This window comes from Dreissena polymorpha, chromosome 7 (genome assembly GCF_020536995.1).
Source record: "Dreissena polymorpha isolate Duluth1 chromosome 7, UMN_Dpol_1.0, whole genome shotgun sequence".
Lineage (NCBI taxonomy): Eukaryota > Metazoa > Mollusca > Bivalvia > Myida > Dreissenidae > Dreissena > Dreissena polymorpha.
In genome coordinates, this window is record NC_068361.1 from 78,186,579 (window position 1) to 78,204,613 (window position 18,035).

General features: G+C 39.1%; 1 protein-coding gene across 1 annotated transcript; it reads left to right on the plus strand.

Annotated features, from left to right (window-relative positions):
• The first annotated feature begins 4 nt into the window (after positions 1–4).
• On the plus strand, positions 5–6,378 carry LOC127837999 (monocarboxylate transporter 4-like). The gene is made up of 9 exons (XM_052365486.1): positions 5–178; positions 542–841; positions 1,251–1,367; positions 1,639–1,782; positions 2,197–2,461; positions 2,759–3,354; positions 3,753–3,988; positions 4,580–4,688; positions 6,054–6,378. Exons 2-9 carry the CDS (start codon positions 577–579, stop codon positions 6,194–6,196), a joined length of 1,875 nt encoding a protein of 624 aa, XP_052221446.1. The 5' UTR covers positions 5–178; positions 542–576; the 3' UTR covers positions 6,197–6,378.
• The last annotated feature ends 11,657 nt before the right edge of the window (positions 6,379–18,035 follow it).

Genomic DNA, 18,035 nt, shown 5'->3' on the forward strand with positions numbered 1-18,035 from the left:
TCATAAAATAAATTATCGGCATCAACATAAACTCAGTCTACACTGACCGGGGTAAATGAAAGTTCACTTCCTGTCAGGACATAAATTGGTTAGATTACATCTAGAACATAACTGAATGTGATCAAACAGGCGCTCAACATGATTAAAAATTTAACACGTGGAATTTCTTAACTTATAGGTAATACGGTTTTTACATATATGTAAATATGTTCACTAATATTGGAACTGTATATGAGTCGCGCTCTGGGAAAACGGAGTTTAATGCAAGTGCGTGAAGGGTCGTCCAAAAATAGCCTCTTCGGTTCACACAGGTTCACCAGAGACCACACACTCCGCGTTTATGGTATTTTTCGTTTAAAAGAAGAATATCCTAAGCAAAAATCAAGTTCAGTAAAAAAAAAACTGTGTTTACTGCACGGGCTAATCTGGACCGACACTTAAGCACACGCATTTAAACCCGTTTTCCCAAAGCTAGGAACATATACAAGTATAATAAGACTCCGATTAATATTTAAACATGTGATCATGTTCCGCATTTCAGCATAGCTGTCTCGGTTTCTCCAACCAAAGACAAACATGACCGTTACTGATGACCCGGAGCCCGATGACGCTAAGATGTCGGTCATTGACGGCTTAAACCACGACGACGGCGACGACGGATATATGACGGTGGACAGCAGGGATCAGATTCTTGATCATGCCGACATAGAGTCGGTCCACGTGGAAGTGAGAGGCGAGAGCCCGGATGTACCGGAGGTGACGACAAGGGCGGCAAAGGCGCCCGACGGAGGTTGGGGTTGGTGTGTGGTTCTTGGGGCGCTTATTATGAGAACCGTCATAGGTAATAACGGTCTCCTCGCGTTTTTTTAAATTTCCGTAGGAATACAGTGTGGTAAAAACATTGTAATGCTTCGAATAGCATATACCGGTATACAAAAACATAACATTTTATGACGTCGTTCATCGCAAGACAAACAATATGTTTAAATATATATATTCATCGCAAGACAAACAATATGTTTAAATATATATATATATATATATATATATATATATATATATATATATATATATATATATATATATATATATATATATATATATATATATATATATATATATATATATATATATATATATATATATATATTTAAACATATTGTTTGTCTTGCGATGAACGACGTATATATAATTCATAAACTGCTATCACACTGCGCCTCCGTTAAAAAGATAACCTGTATCGTGTCAAGGTGGGTTTGGCCGCTCACACGGTCTCTTCTACCTGAGGTTCAAGGACCGATATGGCGGAACTGCGACCGAGACGGCACTGGTGACGTCACTTACAGGCTTCGTGCGCATGGCATCAGGTAGAATTATCATATTTTAACATCATTGACTTCATGTGTTCCAAGAAATAAGATTCTAGTAAATTCATAGAAATCATATCTCAATATTTGAGTGTCACATGAACTTACATTTTTGTCATTTACGGAAATTTTTTATCCTAGAATATTCGGGAAGTGAGCTAATGGCGTTCGTAAAATTCCCCATATCCAATTCAGTGCTTTGACCATTTCCGGAATGTTGCATCCCGAAAATTGAGCCGGAAGTAAGCTCAATGCGTCAATCCGTTTTCAGGTCCATTTGTGAGTGTTCTCAGCGGCCGCTTCTCATGTCGCTGGATTACCGCCATAGGGACTGTGGTCCTCATGGCCGGCGTTGTCATGACCGGATATTCCCCGAACCTGCTGTTCCTTTACTTCAGCTATGGCCTCGTTGCAGGTTCGTATACAAAACGTGACCTAAAATCATTTTGCGATGTCTAAAACAAGTCGTTTTTTAAATAAATACACAATAAGATTGGTAACAATTGGTACTAGACCCTTTGTTTTCTTCAATGAAGCCTCCATTTCGATGTTTTCGGTTCGGAACTTGATCTAGCTCTAAGGTTTTCAGCTAGTATTTCACATCATTTTAAGCTATGTATTACTAGTACTTTAACAGTAACGTAGAAGAATAACAATCGAAATGCAGCTTTGTAGAATCAAGAAGATTTTACCCTAATTGCGGACAGATCATAATTCGGATTGTTGTTCGATGATTTTTTTTAATATAAATATTGTCTCAGTACAGGCGTTTACGCTTTTTCGTTATTTTATCTATTAAACAGTACTCGACGAATGTATACATTTACAGGTCTCGGTAGATCCTTGGCGATGACGCCGTGTCCGATACTGCTGGGGTACTACTTTGATAAGCGTAGGAGCCTCGCATTCGGTATTGCGTCTGCCGGGTTCAGCATAGGAGGATTTGCGATCACTCCGCTGATAGAACTACTATTCCAGGAATATGGCTACTCGGGTGCATTTCTCATCCTCACTGCCTTTACCATGAACATTTTCGTAGCTGCAGTCTTGTTCAGATCATTACAGGCAGATAGTAAAAGGGGGAAGTGTTCAAAGTTAGTCAATGCTTTTAACCGTACGCATAATTGTTATAAATATACCTTACTTAAGCATGCAAATGTATAAAATTGACATTAAGAGTTAAAAAACTTCATGTTTGAAAAATCATACCTATGCTATATTTGTTGATGTATTTATACGTGTATTTTGTTGAAAGTGTACATAAGTTGTTTTTTACCACGGCTAATGGGTTTCATGTAAATAGAAAATGTATTGATTGCTAGGAAGTAACCTTCGCTCGCATCATAAGATCCGTTCATATCACTTTTATTATAAACCTTTAACGCATACAGACAGACTCAAGTGGACTCAGATGAAGCAAAACAAGCCCTGATTCAAACAGCAATAGTGAGTAATGAACTACGTCAAAGTGACGATATAGCCGTAAATGGTTCTGCAGTGAATGGACACGTTGAAGATGTAACCATCGCTCTGAAGACGTGTGATAACAATGTGGCTATTAGCGATCTCGCATTTACTAACGGTCAGTCTGAAAATATTGGAATATTACTTGAAGACAAGTCTGCATCTGCAAAAACGTGTAGTTTCTTTCCTAAAATAATTACAATTGAGCTTGCTACTACTAACGAGAAGAAATCAATGCCACACGACGAAGTGACTAGTCAAACAAGTAAATTAAGCGTAGACAAAACAGCTTCCGAGAACGCTAAAATATTTGGAGCCGAGACTGACACTACAAATGAAACGTCCGAAGACGAGACTCAAACACGAAATGAAGAAGATGACAATAAAAAGAAGCAAAAATGGATGTCCTGGTCGATATTGAAGAACCCGAGGTTCATGTGTTATACGTTCGCCATGTTCTGTTTCTCGCTTCCGGCCTCCGGAACGTTCTTTCCAGCGTTGGCCAAATCGAAAGGTTGCACTGGTAAGTAATTACTGTGCATCCCCATAGGAGTTTTCTCTTAAAAATGTAAAAACGACATACCCGGTAATTTCTTTTTTCAAAATCTACATAAGATACTTTTGCATGTGCATTCACTCATTGCGTGTTGCAATATAATTACAGGCGTGTCAAACTTTTTTAGAAAAAAAGACTTTCATGTTCTTTTAGTTAATCAAGTAAAATTAATGCAATACTATAAAACATTACATGTGTGGTTCTTTTTTGTAAGCTATAACACGGCATATTCAACAAATCTTAGATTGAAGAAATACCATTGGCGCGTATACTTATTCAGGACAAATTTCCTTAAAACCTAGGTAACATTATTCCAAATAGGTTACCCATCACTATAGAAAAACAACAACAACATTCGACTTCAGAGATTCAAGCAGCCACCATACTATCTATAAGCGCCGGATGTGACATGGTTATACGGGTTATCTCCGGGTTCGTCCTTGACCTCGAGTTTTTCCGGAACAAGCGCCCCCTGGTATTCAACATCGTGACCTTCTTTCAAGGGTCCGTGCTCTTCCTGTTTCCCAACATGACCAGTTTTTCCGGGTTCGCCTTGCTCTCCGTACTTGAGGGGGCTTTTACTGGCATTAAAGAGGCGCAGGTAAAGCGTTATTATTTTCGTAATAACATCCTCATATTGAATATGTCAACGTAGTTTGACGTTTACATTTTTTATTCCTTCATGTTTGTCGTTCACATGTTTACTCCTCATGTAACTTTTCATGAATGAAGAAAATATCAGCTGTTTTTATCATTAATTTTTTTTTGATGGCAACTATTCAGTAACTAAGATTGGTTTTCAATTATTTGATGATTTAAGAAATTGAATATTAAAATATTCGCTATATGTTTACACGATCTTTAAGTTAATAGTATTTTATTACGAACAAAGCTGCTACAAACATATTATGAACGCGTTCCGAAATATATCTGATTACACATCAGTATCAGTTAGAATTCTTCTTATATAGTAAGCTCAACTATGTTTTACCTAACCTATGTCCTCAATGATAAATACTTCCTATGACCAACCTCATTCGCTCTTAATAGTATAACGATTATTCCGAAAAGCCTCATGCTACCCAACTTTTGATAATTATTAATAATAATAATCTCGATCATTTTATCAATATATTTCTCTCATTACATGAACCGTTTATACCATTTATATTTTCCTTGTTTGACTTTTAAGGGCAGTGTTGTGTTACTAGACATGCTGGGCGTGGACAAGTTCGCCAGCTCCCTGGCCGTACAGATGGCGGCACAGTGCGTGTCGCTTCTGGTGGGACCTACCATTTCTGGTACATATCCCTTACTTTAAGACTTAATGCGAAGTCAATGGAAGTAATTATTTATACGAGAACACAATAGCGGACAGGTTCTCTGTTCAAAATTGCTTACTACTCGGTAGTTAAGTAATACATTACCTTGATATCAAGGCTGCGATGGGCTTTTATGATAATCACTTCTTGAATGCGTGGTGAAATAAAGATGCTATATTTCTTGCGCATTGAACGATTACGCAATGGCAGACATGTTTGACCGTCTCTATCAAGTGTATTGTTCATTTTCTGTATAACATGTCGACTGGTCGACGTCGTTTGATCATATTCTTTATGCCAGGTCGACTGGTCGATGTCTTTTTGTTCATATTCTGTGTTACAGGACGACTGTTCATCGTCTTTAGTTCATAATCTGTGTGACCGGTCTACTGGTTAACTGCTGAAGTTCATATTCGGTGTAACAGATCGACTGGTCAACGTCTTGTACACACAATCTGTGTCACAGGTAGACCTGTCGATGTCTGTTGTTCATATTCTGTGATACAGGACGACTGGTGCACGTCTATTGTTCATGTACTGTGTTACAGGTCGACTGGTAAACGTCTTTTGTTCATTTTCTTCGTTATAGGACGACTGGTACACGTCTATTATTAATATTCTGTGTTACAGGACGACTGGTACATGTCTATTGTTCATATTCTTGTTCATATTCTTCGTTACAGGACGACTTGTACACGTATATTGTTCATAATCTGTGTTACAAGTCGAATGGTACACGTCAATTGTTCATATTATGTGTTACAGGTCGACTGGTCGATGTAAATTGTTAATATTATCTGTGTAACAGGACGACTGGTAGATTTCTATTGTCCATATTCTGTATTAAAAGGTCAACTGTTAGACGTCTTTTGTTCATATTCTGTCTAAGAGGTCGACTTGTCAACATATATTGTGTATATTTTTGGTAAAAGAGCAACTAACTGTACGACCTCTTTATTATTCTGTGTTCGATATCGACTGTTGACGTGTTCTTTTCATAATATGTGTAAGATGTTGTATGAATGACGTCTATTGTTCATATTCAGTGTTACATGTCAACTAGTCGTTATATATATATATTCATATTCTTTGTAACAGGTCGACCGGTCGACGTCTTTTGTTGATATTATGTGATTCAATTCGACTGGTCGATGTAAATTGTTGATATTCTGTGTTTCACGTGGACTGGTCGACGTTTATTGATTATATTTTGTGTTTCAGGTCGACTAAGCGACGTATTTTGTTCATATTCTGTGTTACAGGACGACTGGTTCCCGTCTATTGTTCATATTATATATTACAGGACGACTGGTACACGTCTATTGTTAATAATCTGTGTTACAGGACGACTGGTCGACAATTCAGGGTCATATGAAGGCGCATTTATCTTCGGTGGAAGCTCAATTTTATTAGGGGGTGTTGTCATGGCAATCGGAAATATTTACAATAAGATCGCAACGAAAAGATCCAACCTTGCGGGGAAATAGAAGGGAAAAGAAGAGAATTGACTAAAACTGAAAACGAAATTTGGAAACGATTGTTTTCATGCCCTTGGTGCCTAAAGTATTATATAATGATTCATTATTAAACAAGAATATCAGTGAAACTGATGGATGCTCCCAGATGATGCGCTTTGTCAATGTATGTGTTAATAAACACCTAAAACATCTATTAGCCTCGGTGACCTTGACCCAGTGACCTCAAACCTCATCAAAAGGTAGAGGTCAATGCAAGGTACCTACATGCCAAATATGAAAGCGATTGGTTAAGTATTAAAGGCGCTATGAGAAACGGTAGCAAAAGTGTGACGGAAGGAAGGAACATTTTTCAGTTCTCAATAGTTCATCTGAGTGACCTCATATTGACTATGAGAGAAATACATAGGTTAGTTCTATGATTGCATTCATTTTTGTTCAACCACGTCTGATATCGCACAGTTAGTAATTTACAACGTCATGATCTCAATAGCTACGAGATCTAAGTCTCGAAACTCGGTTAGAAAAAACTTCAATTACGATTACAAAATACCGCAGTGTGTGTTTAACGCAAGGTTCTTACACATTATGTGAACATTCCGTAAATATTTAGGTTTAAAAGCCGAATTTCATGGGCAAGGCCAGGTCAACAACTGCTATTTGAGCATTGTATTGGAACAGAGAAAATGGGGGCGTAACCGTAAGTGAATCTCATAAAAAAATGAACGTTTAAAATAGTAATACCATTATATATTAAAGCGACACCATTTTATTTTGATTTATTTGGCATGGTATATATTACTTTCTTTAACAATACATTTCTTAAAAACATACGTTCAATTATATTTTTTCCATAATACGCCTGCACGCTTTCGACAACGGCGCTTGTATGGAATACAATTTCCATTGATGTAGGCTATTTTTCCTATTGTTGCATGATGTAATGTGATGTTCGATGGTTGAGCGTCAAGAATGATTTATATAATATTTTATTTCCTTTCGGTAATGAAATACTCGTAAAGTGGGGTTACATGAAAATACACTGGCTGAAATTATCTGTGTGTCATAATGTTTTAAGATATATTAGGGAATACAAGTCCCCTTCCCTTAATTAATAATATGCAGTTATGTATCGTTAATACATACCGGAACGCTTTAATAATATTATTGTTTAAAATGATTGATATGATGACGCGCTTTGAATGCCAGACCAAGTTTTGTTACGTGAACTAGAAATAATATTTACAAAACACATTATCATGTATGTTGTTAATATATTCAACATATTTAAAGGCATTTCATTAAAAAAAAAATGCCTGTATACGCTCATTTTGCCTCTAGTGCACATTTACTTTGGAGACGCTGATCAATTTTTAAAAAAAGGTTTATTTTATTCTCAACTCCGCCCATTTCCAACATTAGTATAACGCCCCCCCCCCCACCCCCCCCCACCCCCATCCATTAGCAATTTTAAGCGCAGCCCACATTTGAGATTATCGCACGTCGCGTTCGAAATTTGTTTAGTCCAGCCCACTATGATAAATTTTAAAGTTGAATGTTGCTTATGTCGTTAAAATGCAAACAAATTTAGCTGTTCATTTACACTTACTATATGCCTCTGTCGGACCGTATTTGGTACAAAAACGAATATGTACAAGTTTGTACCATATTCGGCCGAATATGGTACAACTGTCTAATTGTACCATATACGTATCTGCAGTTTTGGGGTAAAATGCCTGACCGAATATGGTACAAACTTGTACCATATTCGGATGAAAAATGTACCACATTCGTTCCGAATATGATACACACTCATCATCGTAATCATCATCATCATCATCATCGTTATCTCATCATCATCATCATCATCATCATCATCGTTATCTCATCATCATCATCATCATCATCATCATCATCATCACATCAATTATCAACACCCCAATGATCATCATCGTTGTTATCTTTACCAACACCACCATCATCATCACCATCAAAACCAACATCATCATATCCATTATCATGATCGTAATGGTGATCACAAAAGTTTTTTTTGTGATGATAATGACAGCGATGTTTTCGGTCGATAATGAGGATGTTGTGATGATGATGACGACGATGAGAATATCATCATCATCATCGGCCAATAAACATCGCCATCATCATCATCACAAATATTTTGTTATCATCATCATCATTATCATCATCGTCGGCCGATAAACATCGCCGTCATCATCATCTAAAAACTTATCATCATCATTATAACCATCATCATCGTCCGATAAACATCGCTGTCATCATCATCCCAAAACGTTTGTTATCATCATCATCATCATCATTATCATCATCATCATCATCATCACCACAATCATCAAACCCCAATCATCATAACCACTGTCATCATCATCACCACCACCATCATCATCACAATTTTTTTACCATCATCATCATCACAAATGTTTTGTCATCATCATCATCACATATTCATTTTACATTTTGTATTTTATAATTTGTTTCATTCAAGAGATTCAACAAACTTGTACTTTTTTCATTTATTGGTATACTGACAGGATTTTTCAAAGTAATATTGAAGAACATAGAACAGCATTTAAATTTTAATCCAACTGTAGCATTTTGACAAGACATAATATACATATATACATTCATTTTAGTAGCAGCCAAAATATCCCAAATGTGCTTCGTAAAAAGTTACCAGTAAATGAGCAAATGACAACAAATTTCCGGTAGAAGAACATAATCATCAATCACAAAAATAACATAACAGGTTTCCAAACACCGATATACATGTATATTTCACCTGTAATGTCTGTACATGACATCTATGATATCATACCAACCGATTCCACTAACACGCAAACGCAGCCATGCGTTTGCCCATTTTGGCCCCTTGATGATTTCTTTTATTGCCGAAATAAGACCGCTGTTTCTGCCCGCTCTTGTTAATAGGAAACGAACGCTAACAGGATTTCTGTTACTAGTATCTTGTCCAATATCCGGCCGAATGTAAATTCTAGGTGTTTGCAAACTCATTGACCTTATTAAATCTCTAAAGGGTTTGCCGACCTTCGCCAACACAAACTGGATTGACGGGTTTGATTGTATGCAGAACTTAAAAATTTCAACTTGAATGTGAAGTGGTAACATCAGAAATGGAAAAGTCGTTCGCTTCTGTGCCCTCCTATTGTTTATCATATCTTGAAGCTCTTTCAGGGCTGAACACACAGAGACGTCACCGTTGTCGCCAGAGTCACCGTTGTCGCCGGAGTCACCGTTGTCGCCAGACGCAGCGTTGTCGCCGGAGTCACCGTTGTCGCCGGAGTCACCGTTGTCGCTGGAGTCACCGTTGTCGCCGGAGTCACCGTTGTCGCAAGAGTCACCGTTGTCGCCAGACGCAGCGTTGTCGCCAGATGCAGTGTTGTCGCCAGACGCAGCGTTGTCGCCGGAGTCACCGTTGTCGCCAGACGCAGCGTTGTCGCCGGAGTCACCGTTGTCGCCGGAGTCACCGTTGTCGCTGGAGTCACCGTTATCGCCGGAGTCACCGTTGTCGCAAGAGTCACCGTTGTCGCCAGACGCAGCGTTGTCGCCAGATGCAGTGTTGTCGCCAGACGCAGCGGTGTCGCCGGAGTCACCGTTGTCGCCAGAGTCACCGTTGTCGCCAGACGCAGCGTTGTCGCCTGACGCAGCGTTGTCGCCAGACGCAGCGCTGTCGCCAGAGTCACCGTTGTCATACGACTTTTCTAAGCGTGATATTATGTCCTTGTACACGCGTTGATTGATACGGATACTAACGTAATGCATGCCAAATCCTTCTGGGAAATACCCCAATGCAATTGTTCCAACATCATCATCGAACTTTCCATCTGCTGACACAATTGATGAGTGTTCTAGTCCTCGGGTAGAAACTACCAGGCACTGCAAATTATATTCCCTCATAAGTGCAATGAGCGTGAGGTTGTCGCCGTATGTCCCATTCTTAGACATATTCTTAACGTATTCATCAAATGTTTCATCATAGACAAAAGTTTCATAGAAATATCTGTTTTCTACAATGTGATGGACTGCTTCCTTACGTAAAGCATCTACGTCTTTGTATATACCAATTTTACCAAGTTGATGCGATATAGCAGCAAATTGACAATTTCCATCCGGATTTGGGTCCATGGCAATATTCACCCCATCCAACAACTGCAGATTTTCATGGTGTGTTAAAACATGATAGTACTTAGTTCTGTGATTTTGTTTCTCTGAGCGGTTCTGTTTTAATGAATGTTTTTTAATTTTTCGTTGTTTCTCTAACGCAACAGTTAGGCTAGTCATGTTTTCGACCCCAACCGATTTGCTTACGAATCCAAGTTCGGGTTTGTTCGGTACTTGAAATGACACGATATAAACACCATTTCGTTTTACTTTTTCTACCTTGCCTTCGATAACATATCTTTTGGTTGGCACCCTGGATTTTCGAAAGGGATAGCGAATTAATACTGTCTCTCCTACTTTGTACTTGCTTGGGGAAGTTGCGTTTTTCAACAGCGACCTGTAAGCCTTTTTATTTGCTCGCCGTATGGTTTTCTTTATTTCACGAGAACTATGACGTTCTTTGGTAAAAACATGACTTCTTCCGTAGTAGGCTTCAAAGGGCGTGAGACCCCCAAGAACTCGTTTGAAACTTGTGTTTATGGCATAGGCTAAATCTTGAAGCCCTTCGACCCAGTTAAATCCACGTTTACTTTTTGTTGCAAATAGAATCTTGGCCTTTATAACACTGTTTGACCTTTCACACTTGCCCTGTGATTGAGGATGATACGGCCTACTATTGATCATTTTGATGTTGTACTTGTTCAACAAAAGTTTCATACTAGGGCCTTTAAATTCCAGTCCGTTGTCACATTGGATGATGTCAGGGGCAAGGTTAACCATCAACACGTCCTCTAATGCCTTTGCAACTTCACGCGAACTCTTCGTTTTCAGGGGTTTTGGCATAACGTACCTAGAATAAACGTCCACGACTTGTAGAATATAACTGTATGTGGACCCCTTGTAGCTAACACTTTGATTTTTCATGTTAATTATGTCAATCTGCCATCTTTTGCCTGGTTCCTCTTCTGTAATTGTCTTTGGCTTTGGCTTGTTTGTAAATCTCGGATACTTCTCATGGTAATACTTGCTATTGTACAGTATTTCAAGGATAGCTTGTTCCGAGAACCCCGTGTAATTTACTTTCAGTTTGTTGTAAATAACCCTTGCTCCACATCCTTTGTTTTCCATGAACATCTTCTCAACAAATCTAGGAAGATCTTCTTTCACAAGGACTTGCTTTCCGCCACACAATAAAGAACCCCGGTCACCAAGCTCGAAGTCCTTACGTTTTCTAATCATGGCCAAACAATTATTCTCTTCAGGTGTCCGTTTCTTCACAGGGACATCGAACGATCCGTTTAAACATCTGACAATAATGTCGTACTTCGACCTGGGCAAGCACCCTAATTGCTTCCTTTTTCTCCTAATTGCTTCCTTCATCTGAAATAATATAATAAGTTATTATACATTTATACTTCATTAGTTAATAGAGCTTGTATTGAACACCGCGTGTCGAAAACGAATGTCTCACGACATGAGCTGAGCTAAAATCACTCGTCTGATAGCTCCGCTAAAATTTACAATCCGAACTTCCGGGCAATATGCGCAATGAAAGTAGCAAGTACTTCATGTAAAGTTTCATTGAAATCCAACCGAATTCAAATTCAGGGGAAAAATAGCGGGCAAACTTATGGCGGTCAACGGACAAACGGTCTGTAGAAACCAATGCTACGTGGATGGAAGGGATATAAAGAAGGGGCCCTGGGGGCCTAGGTCGCTCACCAGAAGTCACGACTAGGCAGGGTTCGAAGGTCAAAGACCTATAAACTCCATAAAATTTAAAATGTTCAAATCTACAGATTACAGGAGCTCGATCTGATTTTGGTGGAAAATACACTTTCGAAAAAATGACTGTAGCTTAAATATTTTAGCAGTTTAGGAGTTACGCACCCGGAAGGAATGCCACGGACAATTGGATAGACGGACGGACAACTGCAAATGCACTCTGAGGGGGGGGGGGGGGGGCATAAAACATAAAAATCAATGCATGTTAAAACATCAATGCATATTAAGACAACTGAAAATTAAAATTATGTACAGTACTTACTGTCAAGAATTCTTTTGAAGTTTGAAGAAAGTTTGGATTTCAATTCTTTCTAGTCGAAAATCACAACTTTTCTTGCCGACCGCCAAGTCAAATATGGTTACTGACTTCTGAGTAAGACTCGTGTGCAAAATTCCCGCCTTTTTAAAGCGGCACGTTATCAAAGAAAAAATCGGAAACTTCAAAGCTTTGTCGGCTTCTCAGCAATATGACGTCGGAACGACAAATCAACTTTACAAAGTAATGTTTAGGAATACAGTCACACCTGTCTAAAGCAGCCAGTCAAACATCCTTATTTTTGGAGAGATATATTCATTTAAAAGAGCTCAAAATCTCTTAAATCGGATTTTGGTGAAAATACACTTTCGAAAAAAAAAGTTTTAAAAATTTGAAAATTGCTATTAATGATCTCCACGAAAGTATTTGGCCCGCCAGGGAATCGAACCCAGGCCGCCTGCGTGCCAATCTGACGCGCAACCGACTGAGCTAGCCGGCGAAACAGTTACACAACCAGCAAAATCCATGTAAAGTGTGGTTAGGTTAGCTGTTTCTGTTACTGCTAGTTACGACGACGACGACGACGACGACGACGACGACGATGATGATGATGATGATGATGATGATGATGATGATGATGATGATGATGATACTTTTGTCACTTCCAATATTAGGTTAATACAATGTATTTGAGTTTGAAAAAAAGTTTACACATCGGCAGACTATTTCATTTATTAAGAAATACATAATTTATGTACCATATACGTAGGCCATTTTCATTTTTATGAGTTTTTTTGGTATGTACCAAATACGTTTTGGCGAGCATAGAAAAACTTATTCCAACCGAATATGGTACAATGTTTGTACCATATTCGGTCGAAAATTGTACCATCTTCGGTCCGAGTATGGTACATTTGTACCATATTCGGCCGAATATGGTACAAATGTACCATATTCGTTTTTGTACCAAATACGGTCCGACATGTCTCTACAAAGCAAAGAAATTGCAACAAAATGCCATTTTCCATTGTCTCAGCCGACTACAAGAGCATATGATTTGATATTCGTAGCCGTTAACATGACCATCTAATAATTAGTCACGGCCGTCAGCATGAGGCGTTTTTCAAAACCCACTCGAATTTAATCGTTGATAGAAATGTTGTTTGTTCATGTGGGATGCTGTAATTTGGAATAACCGAAGAAAAAATATTAAAAATGTCAATAAAATGTTTTTCATATTTATCTTCGGTCTAAATCTTGTGAAATTAAGAGTTTTACTGAGAGATTGGTGAATTTTGTTTGATTTTGACCACAGTGACATTCTAACGGATTTCTTGAAAAGTAAGCAGCTAGGAAAATAGGGATAACGTTCGCAAAGTCCTTCTTACTTAGGCTCGCAAAAACACATTCAAGCCTGCTCAATCCAAAACGTAAAATATATCTTCGGTCTAAATCTTGTGAAATTAGAGTTTTACTGAGAGATTGGTGAATTTTGTTTGATTTTGACCACAGTGACATTCTAACGGATTTCTTGAAAAGTAAGCAGCTAGGAAAATAGGGATAACGTTCGCAAAGTCCTTCTTACTTAGGCTCGCAAAAACACATTCAAGCCTGCTCAATCCAAAACGTAAAATATCAAGAATATGGAAATACTTACACTCGGCTTTCCGACGACATGTATACACTATCTCAGCCGTCGCGTGATCCAAAGTCGCCGCTGGAGGAGATTGAACGGTGTAAGAAAGTAACAAAGCGCCATGCAAAACCAAAGCATCTCTATTTTGGCAAATTTCGTCTCATGCACATCTTGCAACTCCGCACAAACTTAGCATCCTAAGCACTTTCCAGGACCTCGAAGTCCAGAAGAAGTCGCGTTCTCCACCCACTTTGACTTAACACGTGGAGGGCTTTTTTCGGGGGCATTTGTAACGTTTTCATCTCACACTTAAATGTGTATTAATACGGAGATGGACAACTTAAAAAAAATAATCACTGGAATTAATTCCAATGTGCACATAAAGTTAAAAACCCGTTTCATGATGCTATTGTTTGTTGTTGTTTCAATTTTGTATACTACACGTTCGCATTAAAAAGAACATACCCGTAGCCAGGGGGGGGGAGGCGTTCGCACCCAAAACTGTTTTATCAGTCACTGAGTAAGGTCAATGAAAGTGAAATTTCATATAAAAATGCTATATAACTTCAGTCTCTAAAGACAGATAGAAAGTAAAAAGTCACCAGAATGCAGGATTTTAAGTATCATTTAAAAAAAAATCTAAGGGGACGACCTCCACCCCCACCCCTGATTGCAGGAAGTGGACAGCCTCTCCCGCACCTACCCCCTTCGCCACTTCGTTGCTCAATAACTATCGTTGATGGGAAAATTCGCACCCCCTTTTCAAAACCCTGGCTACGGGCCTGAAGAAGCCTTTAGCTGCTACACATGAGGTAGAAGTACATGTCAAATGTGTAATTACAAAAAAATATAGTAAATGTATTTGTGATGCACTCGTTGTAATTTTATATATTTACTTCTCGCTTCATTCATGAAGTTATTTTTGTAAAATTATGTTCGTTAAAATGTGCATGTTTTTGTGTTTACTTGCGAGCTGTTTCTTTCGTGTAAAGACGATAGTGTATGTAATCAGGTCGTCTCGATATTTATGTATAATTGATTCAATTCGTCCAGATTGTTTATGGTCTTCATTTCGAGTGTTCATTCAACCACAATATACATGTACATCATGCAACCGTATACTAGGATATGATCCTTCATATAGAAATTTTATAATGAAGGCAAGATACCGGTAGTTGATATGAGCCGTGCTATAGGAAAAGGGGGTTTAATGCATGTGTGTAAGATGTCGTCCAAGATAAGCATGTGCGCCACTTTCCATCTGAGATCTATTTTGGGAAGGAAAAATCCCTATAAACGAAAAATGCCATGAACGCGGAAAGCGTCGTCCGCGATTAACATTTGCGACTGCACAGGCCAATCTTGGACGACACTTAACGCACATGCATTAAGCCCTGCATTCTCAGATCGAGGCTCATATGTCTGGTGCGCTCGACACGACGTTCTACTTCGAGGTGGAGTCATTTTCTCGGCGGTGGCATACCTGCGACAGGGAATATATACAACCTCGGCGGTGGCATACCTGCGACAGGGAATATATACAACCTCGGCGGTGGCATACCTGCGACAGGGAATATATACAACCACGGCGGTGGCATACCTGCGACAGGGAATATATACAACCTCGGCGGTGGCATACCAGCGACAGGGAATATATACAACCTCGGCGGTGGCATACCTGTGACAGGGAATATATACAACCTCGGCGGTGGCATACCTGCGACAGGGAATATATAAAACCTCGGCGGTGGCATACCTGCGACAGGGAATATATACAACCACGGCGGTGGAATACAACATGTACCTGCAACAGGGAATATCTACAACCTCATTAGTTGAAGGATCAAAGGAAAATTAAAACTAGAACGAATTTGATATAATCATCACAATACGTTTTTGTTCTTTTGTGTTAACGTCTCAGCTTTAAACATGTTTTTTCTTTGTTCTGTATATGTTGTTACGAAACAAAGTTAATTTTTTTGCTAGGCAAACTTAATTGATGTGATAAATGTACCATTATATTGAGACCTTGACAGTTATTGAGTTTTTATGCCCCCAAAGGAGGGCATATAGTGATTGCACTGTCCGTCTGTCTGTCTGTCCTTCCGTCACACTTTTGCGTTTAGGTTTCGAAAAATGCTCATAACTTCTATGTCGCTTCAGATGTAACCTTCATATTTGGTATGCATGTGTATATGGACAAGGCCTTTCCATTCGCACAAACATTTTGACCCCCTTGACCTTGACTTTGAACTCAGGGTGTGCGTTTATGTTTCGAAAAAAGCGTTTTTCGGGGGCATGTATCTTTCGATGGAGACAGCTCTTGTTGAATTGTTAGCTATAGTAGTATGATAAACTGTGTTAACTTATTTTTAAACGGCATGGTATTCAACAAGAAATTAGTCGAAACTAATTGTTTCCAAAAACGCGATGATGCTTCAATGCTATGCATCATTTGGACGCCCGATTCGTGTGAATGTTGTGTGTACGGACCTAAACATACTTGCTTTGATCTTAGACTAGGTTTACAAAAACATTGTTCAAAAATGGATCGCTTAGTTTAAATACATTACTCTTCTGGTTAAATGTGATTGCTCAAGGCGTATCGTGTGGAGCAAATACACTTGACTACGGTTAACCACATGTGCATGCTATGTGAGAAAGTATCGTGTGGAGCAAATACACTTGACTACGGTTAACCACATGTGCATGCTATGTGAGAAAGTATCGTGTGGAGCAAATACACTTGACTACGGTTAACCACATGTGCATGCTATGTGAGAAAGTATCGTGTGGAGCAAATACACTTGACTACGGTTAACCACATGTGCATGCTATGTGAGAAAGTACCGTGTGGAGCAAATACACTTGACTACGGTTAACCACATGTGCATGCTATGTGAGAAACTATCGTGTGGAGCAAATACACTTGACTACGGTTAACCACATGTGCATGCTATGTGAGAAACTATCGTGTGGAGCAAATACACTTGACTACGGTTAACCACATGTGCATGCTATGTGAGAAAGTATCGTGTGGAGCAAATACACTTGACTACGGTTAACCACATGTGCATGCTATGTGAGAAAGTACCGTGTGGAGCAAATACACTTGACTACGGTTAACCACATGTGCATGCTATGTGAGAAACTATCGTGTGGAGCAAATACACTTGACTACGGTTAACCACATGTGCATGCTATGTGAGAAACTATCGTGTGGAGCAAATACACTTGACTACGGTTAACCACATGTGCATGCTATGTGAGAAACTATCGTGTGGAGCAAATACACTTGACTACGGTTAACCACATGTGCATGCTGTGTGAGAAAGTATCGTGTGGAGCAAATACACTTGACTACGGTTAACCACATGTGCATGCTATGTGAGAAACTATCGTGTGGAGCAAATACACTTGACTACGGTTAACCACATGTGCATGCTATGTGAGAAAGTATCGTGTGGAGCAAATACACTTGACTACGGTTAACCACATGTGCATGCTATGTGAGAAACTATAAAAAAAGAGATTGCAATTAACTGCACTGAACTATACAGCAAACAAACATCAAACATACAGCAAAGAGAAGTTTGTATTATATTCAATATTATTTACCGTCGTGTACCTTGTTTTTAAATTACAAAGGTTCAAGAAATGCGCACAAATATAGCCAATAATTGTCAACAAAGTCTTCACTTTAGTAATTAGAAACACACTTAGAGCGTCATACACGTGCCGTCCTTAAAATGCAGGTACCGATTCACGCGAACATTCGCCATTGCACGCGTCAGCCTTAAGGAACGAGTACCGTTACACGAGTCAGCCTTAAGAGACGCGTACCGTTACACGAGTCAGCCTTAAGAGACGCGTACCGTTACACGAGTCAGCCTTAAGAGACGCGTACCGTTACACGAGGCAGCCTTAAGGAACGCGTACCGTTACACGAGTCATTCTTAAGAAACGTGTACCGTTACGCGAGTCAGCCTTAAGAAACGCGTACCGTTACACCAGTCAGC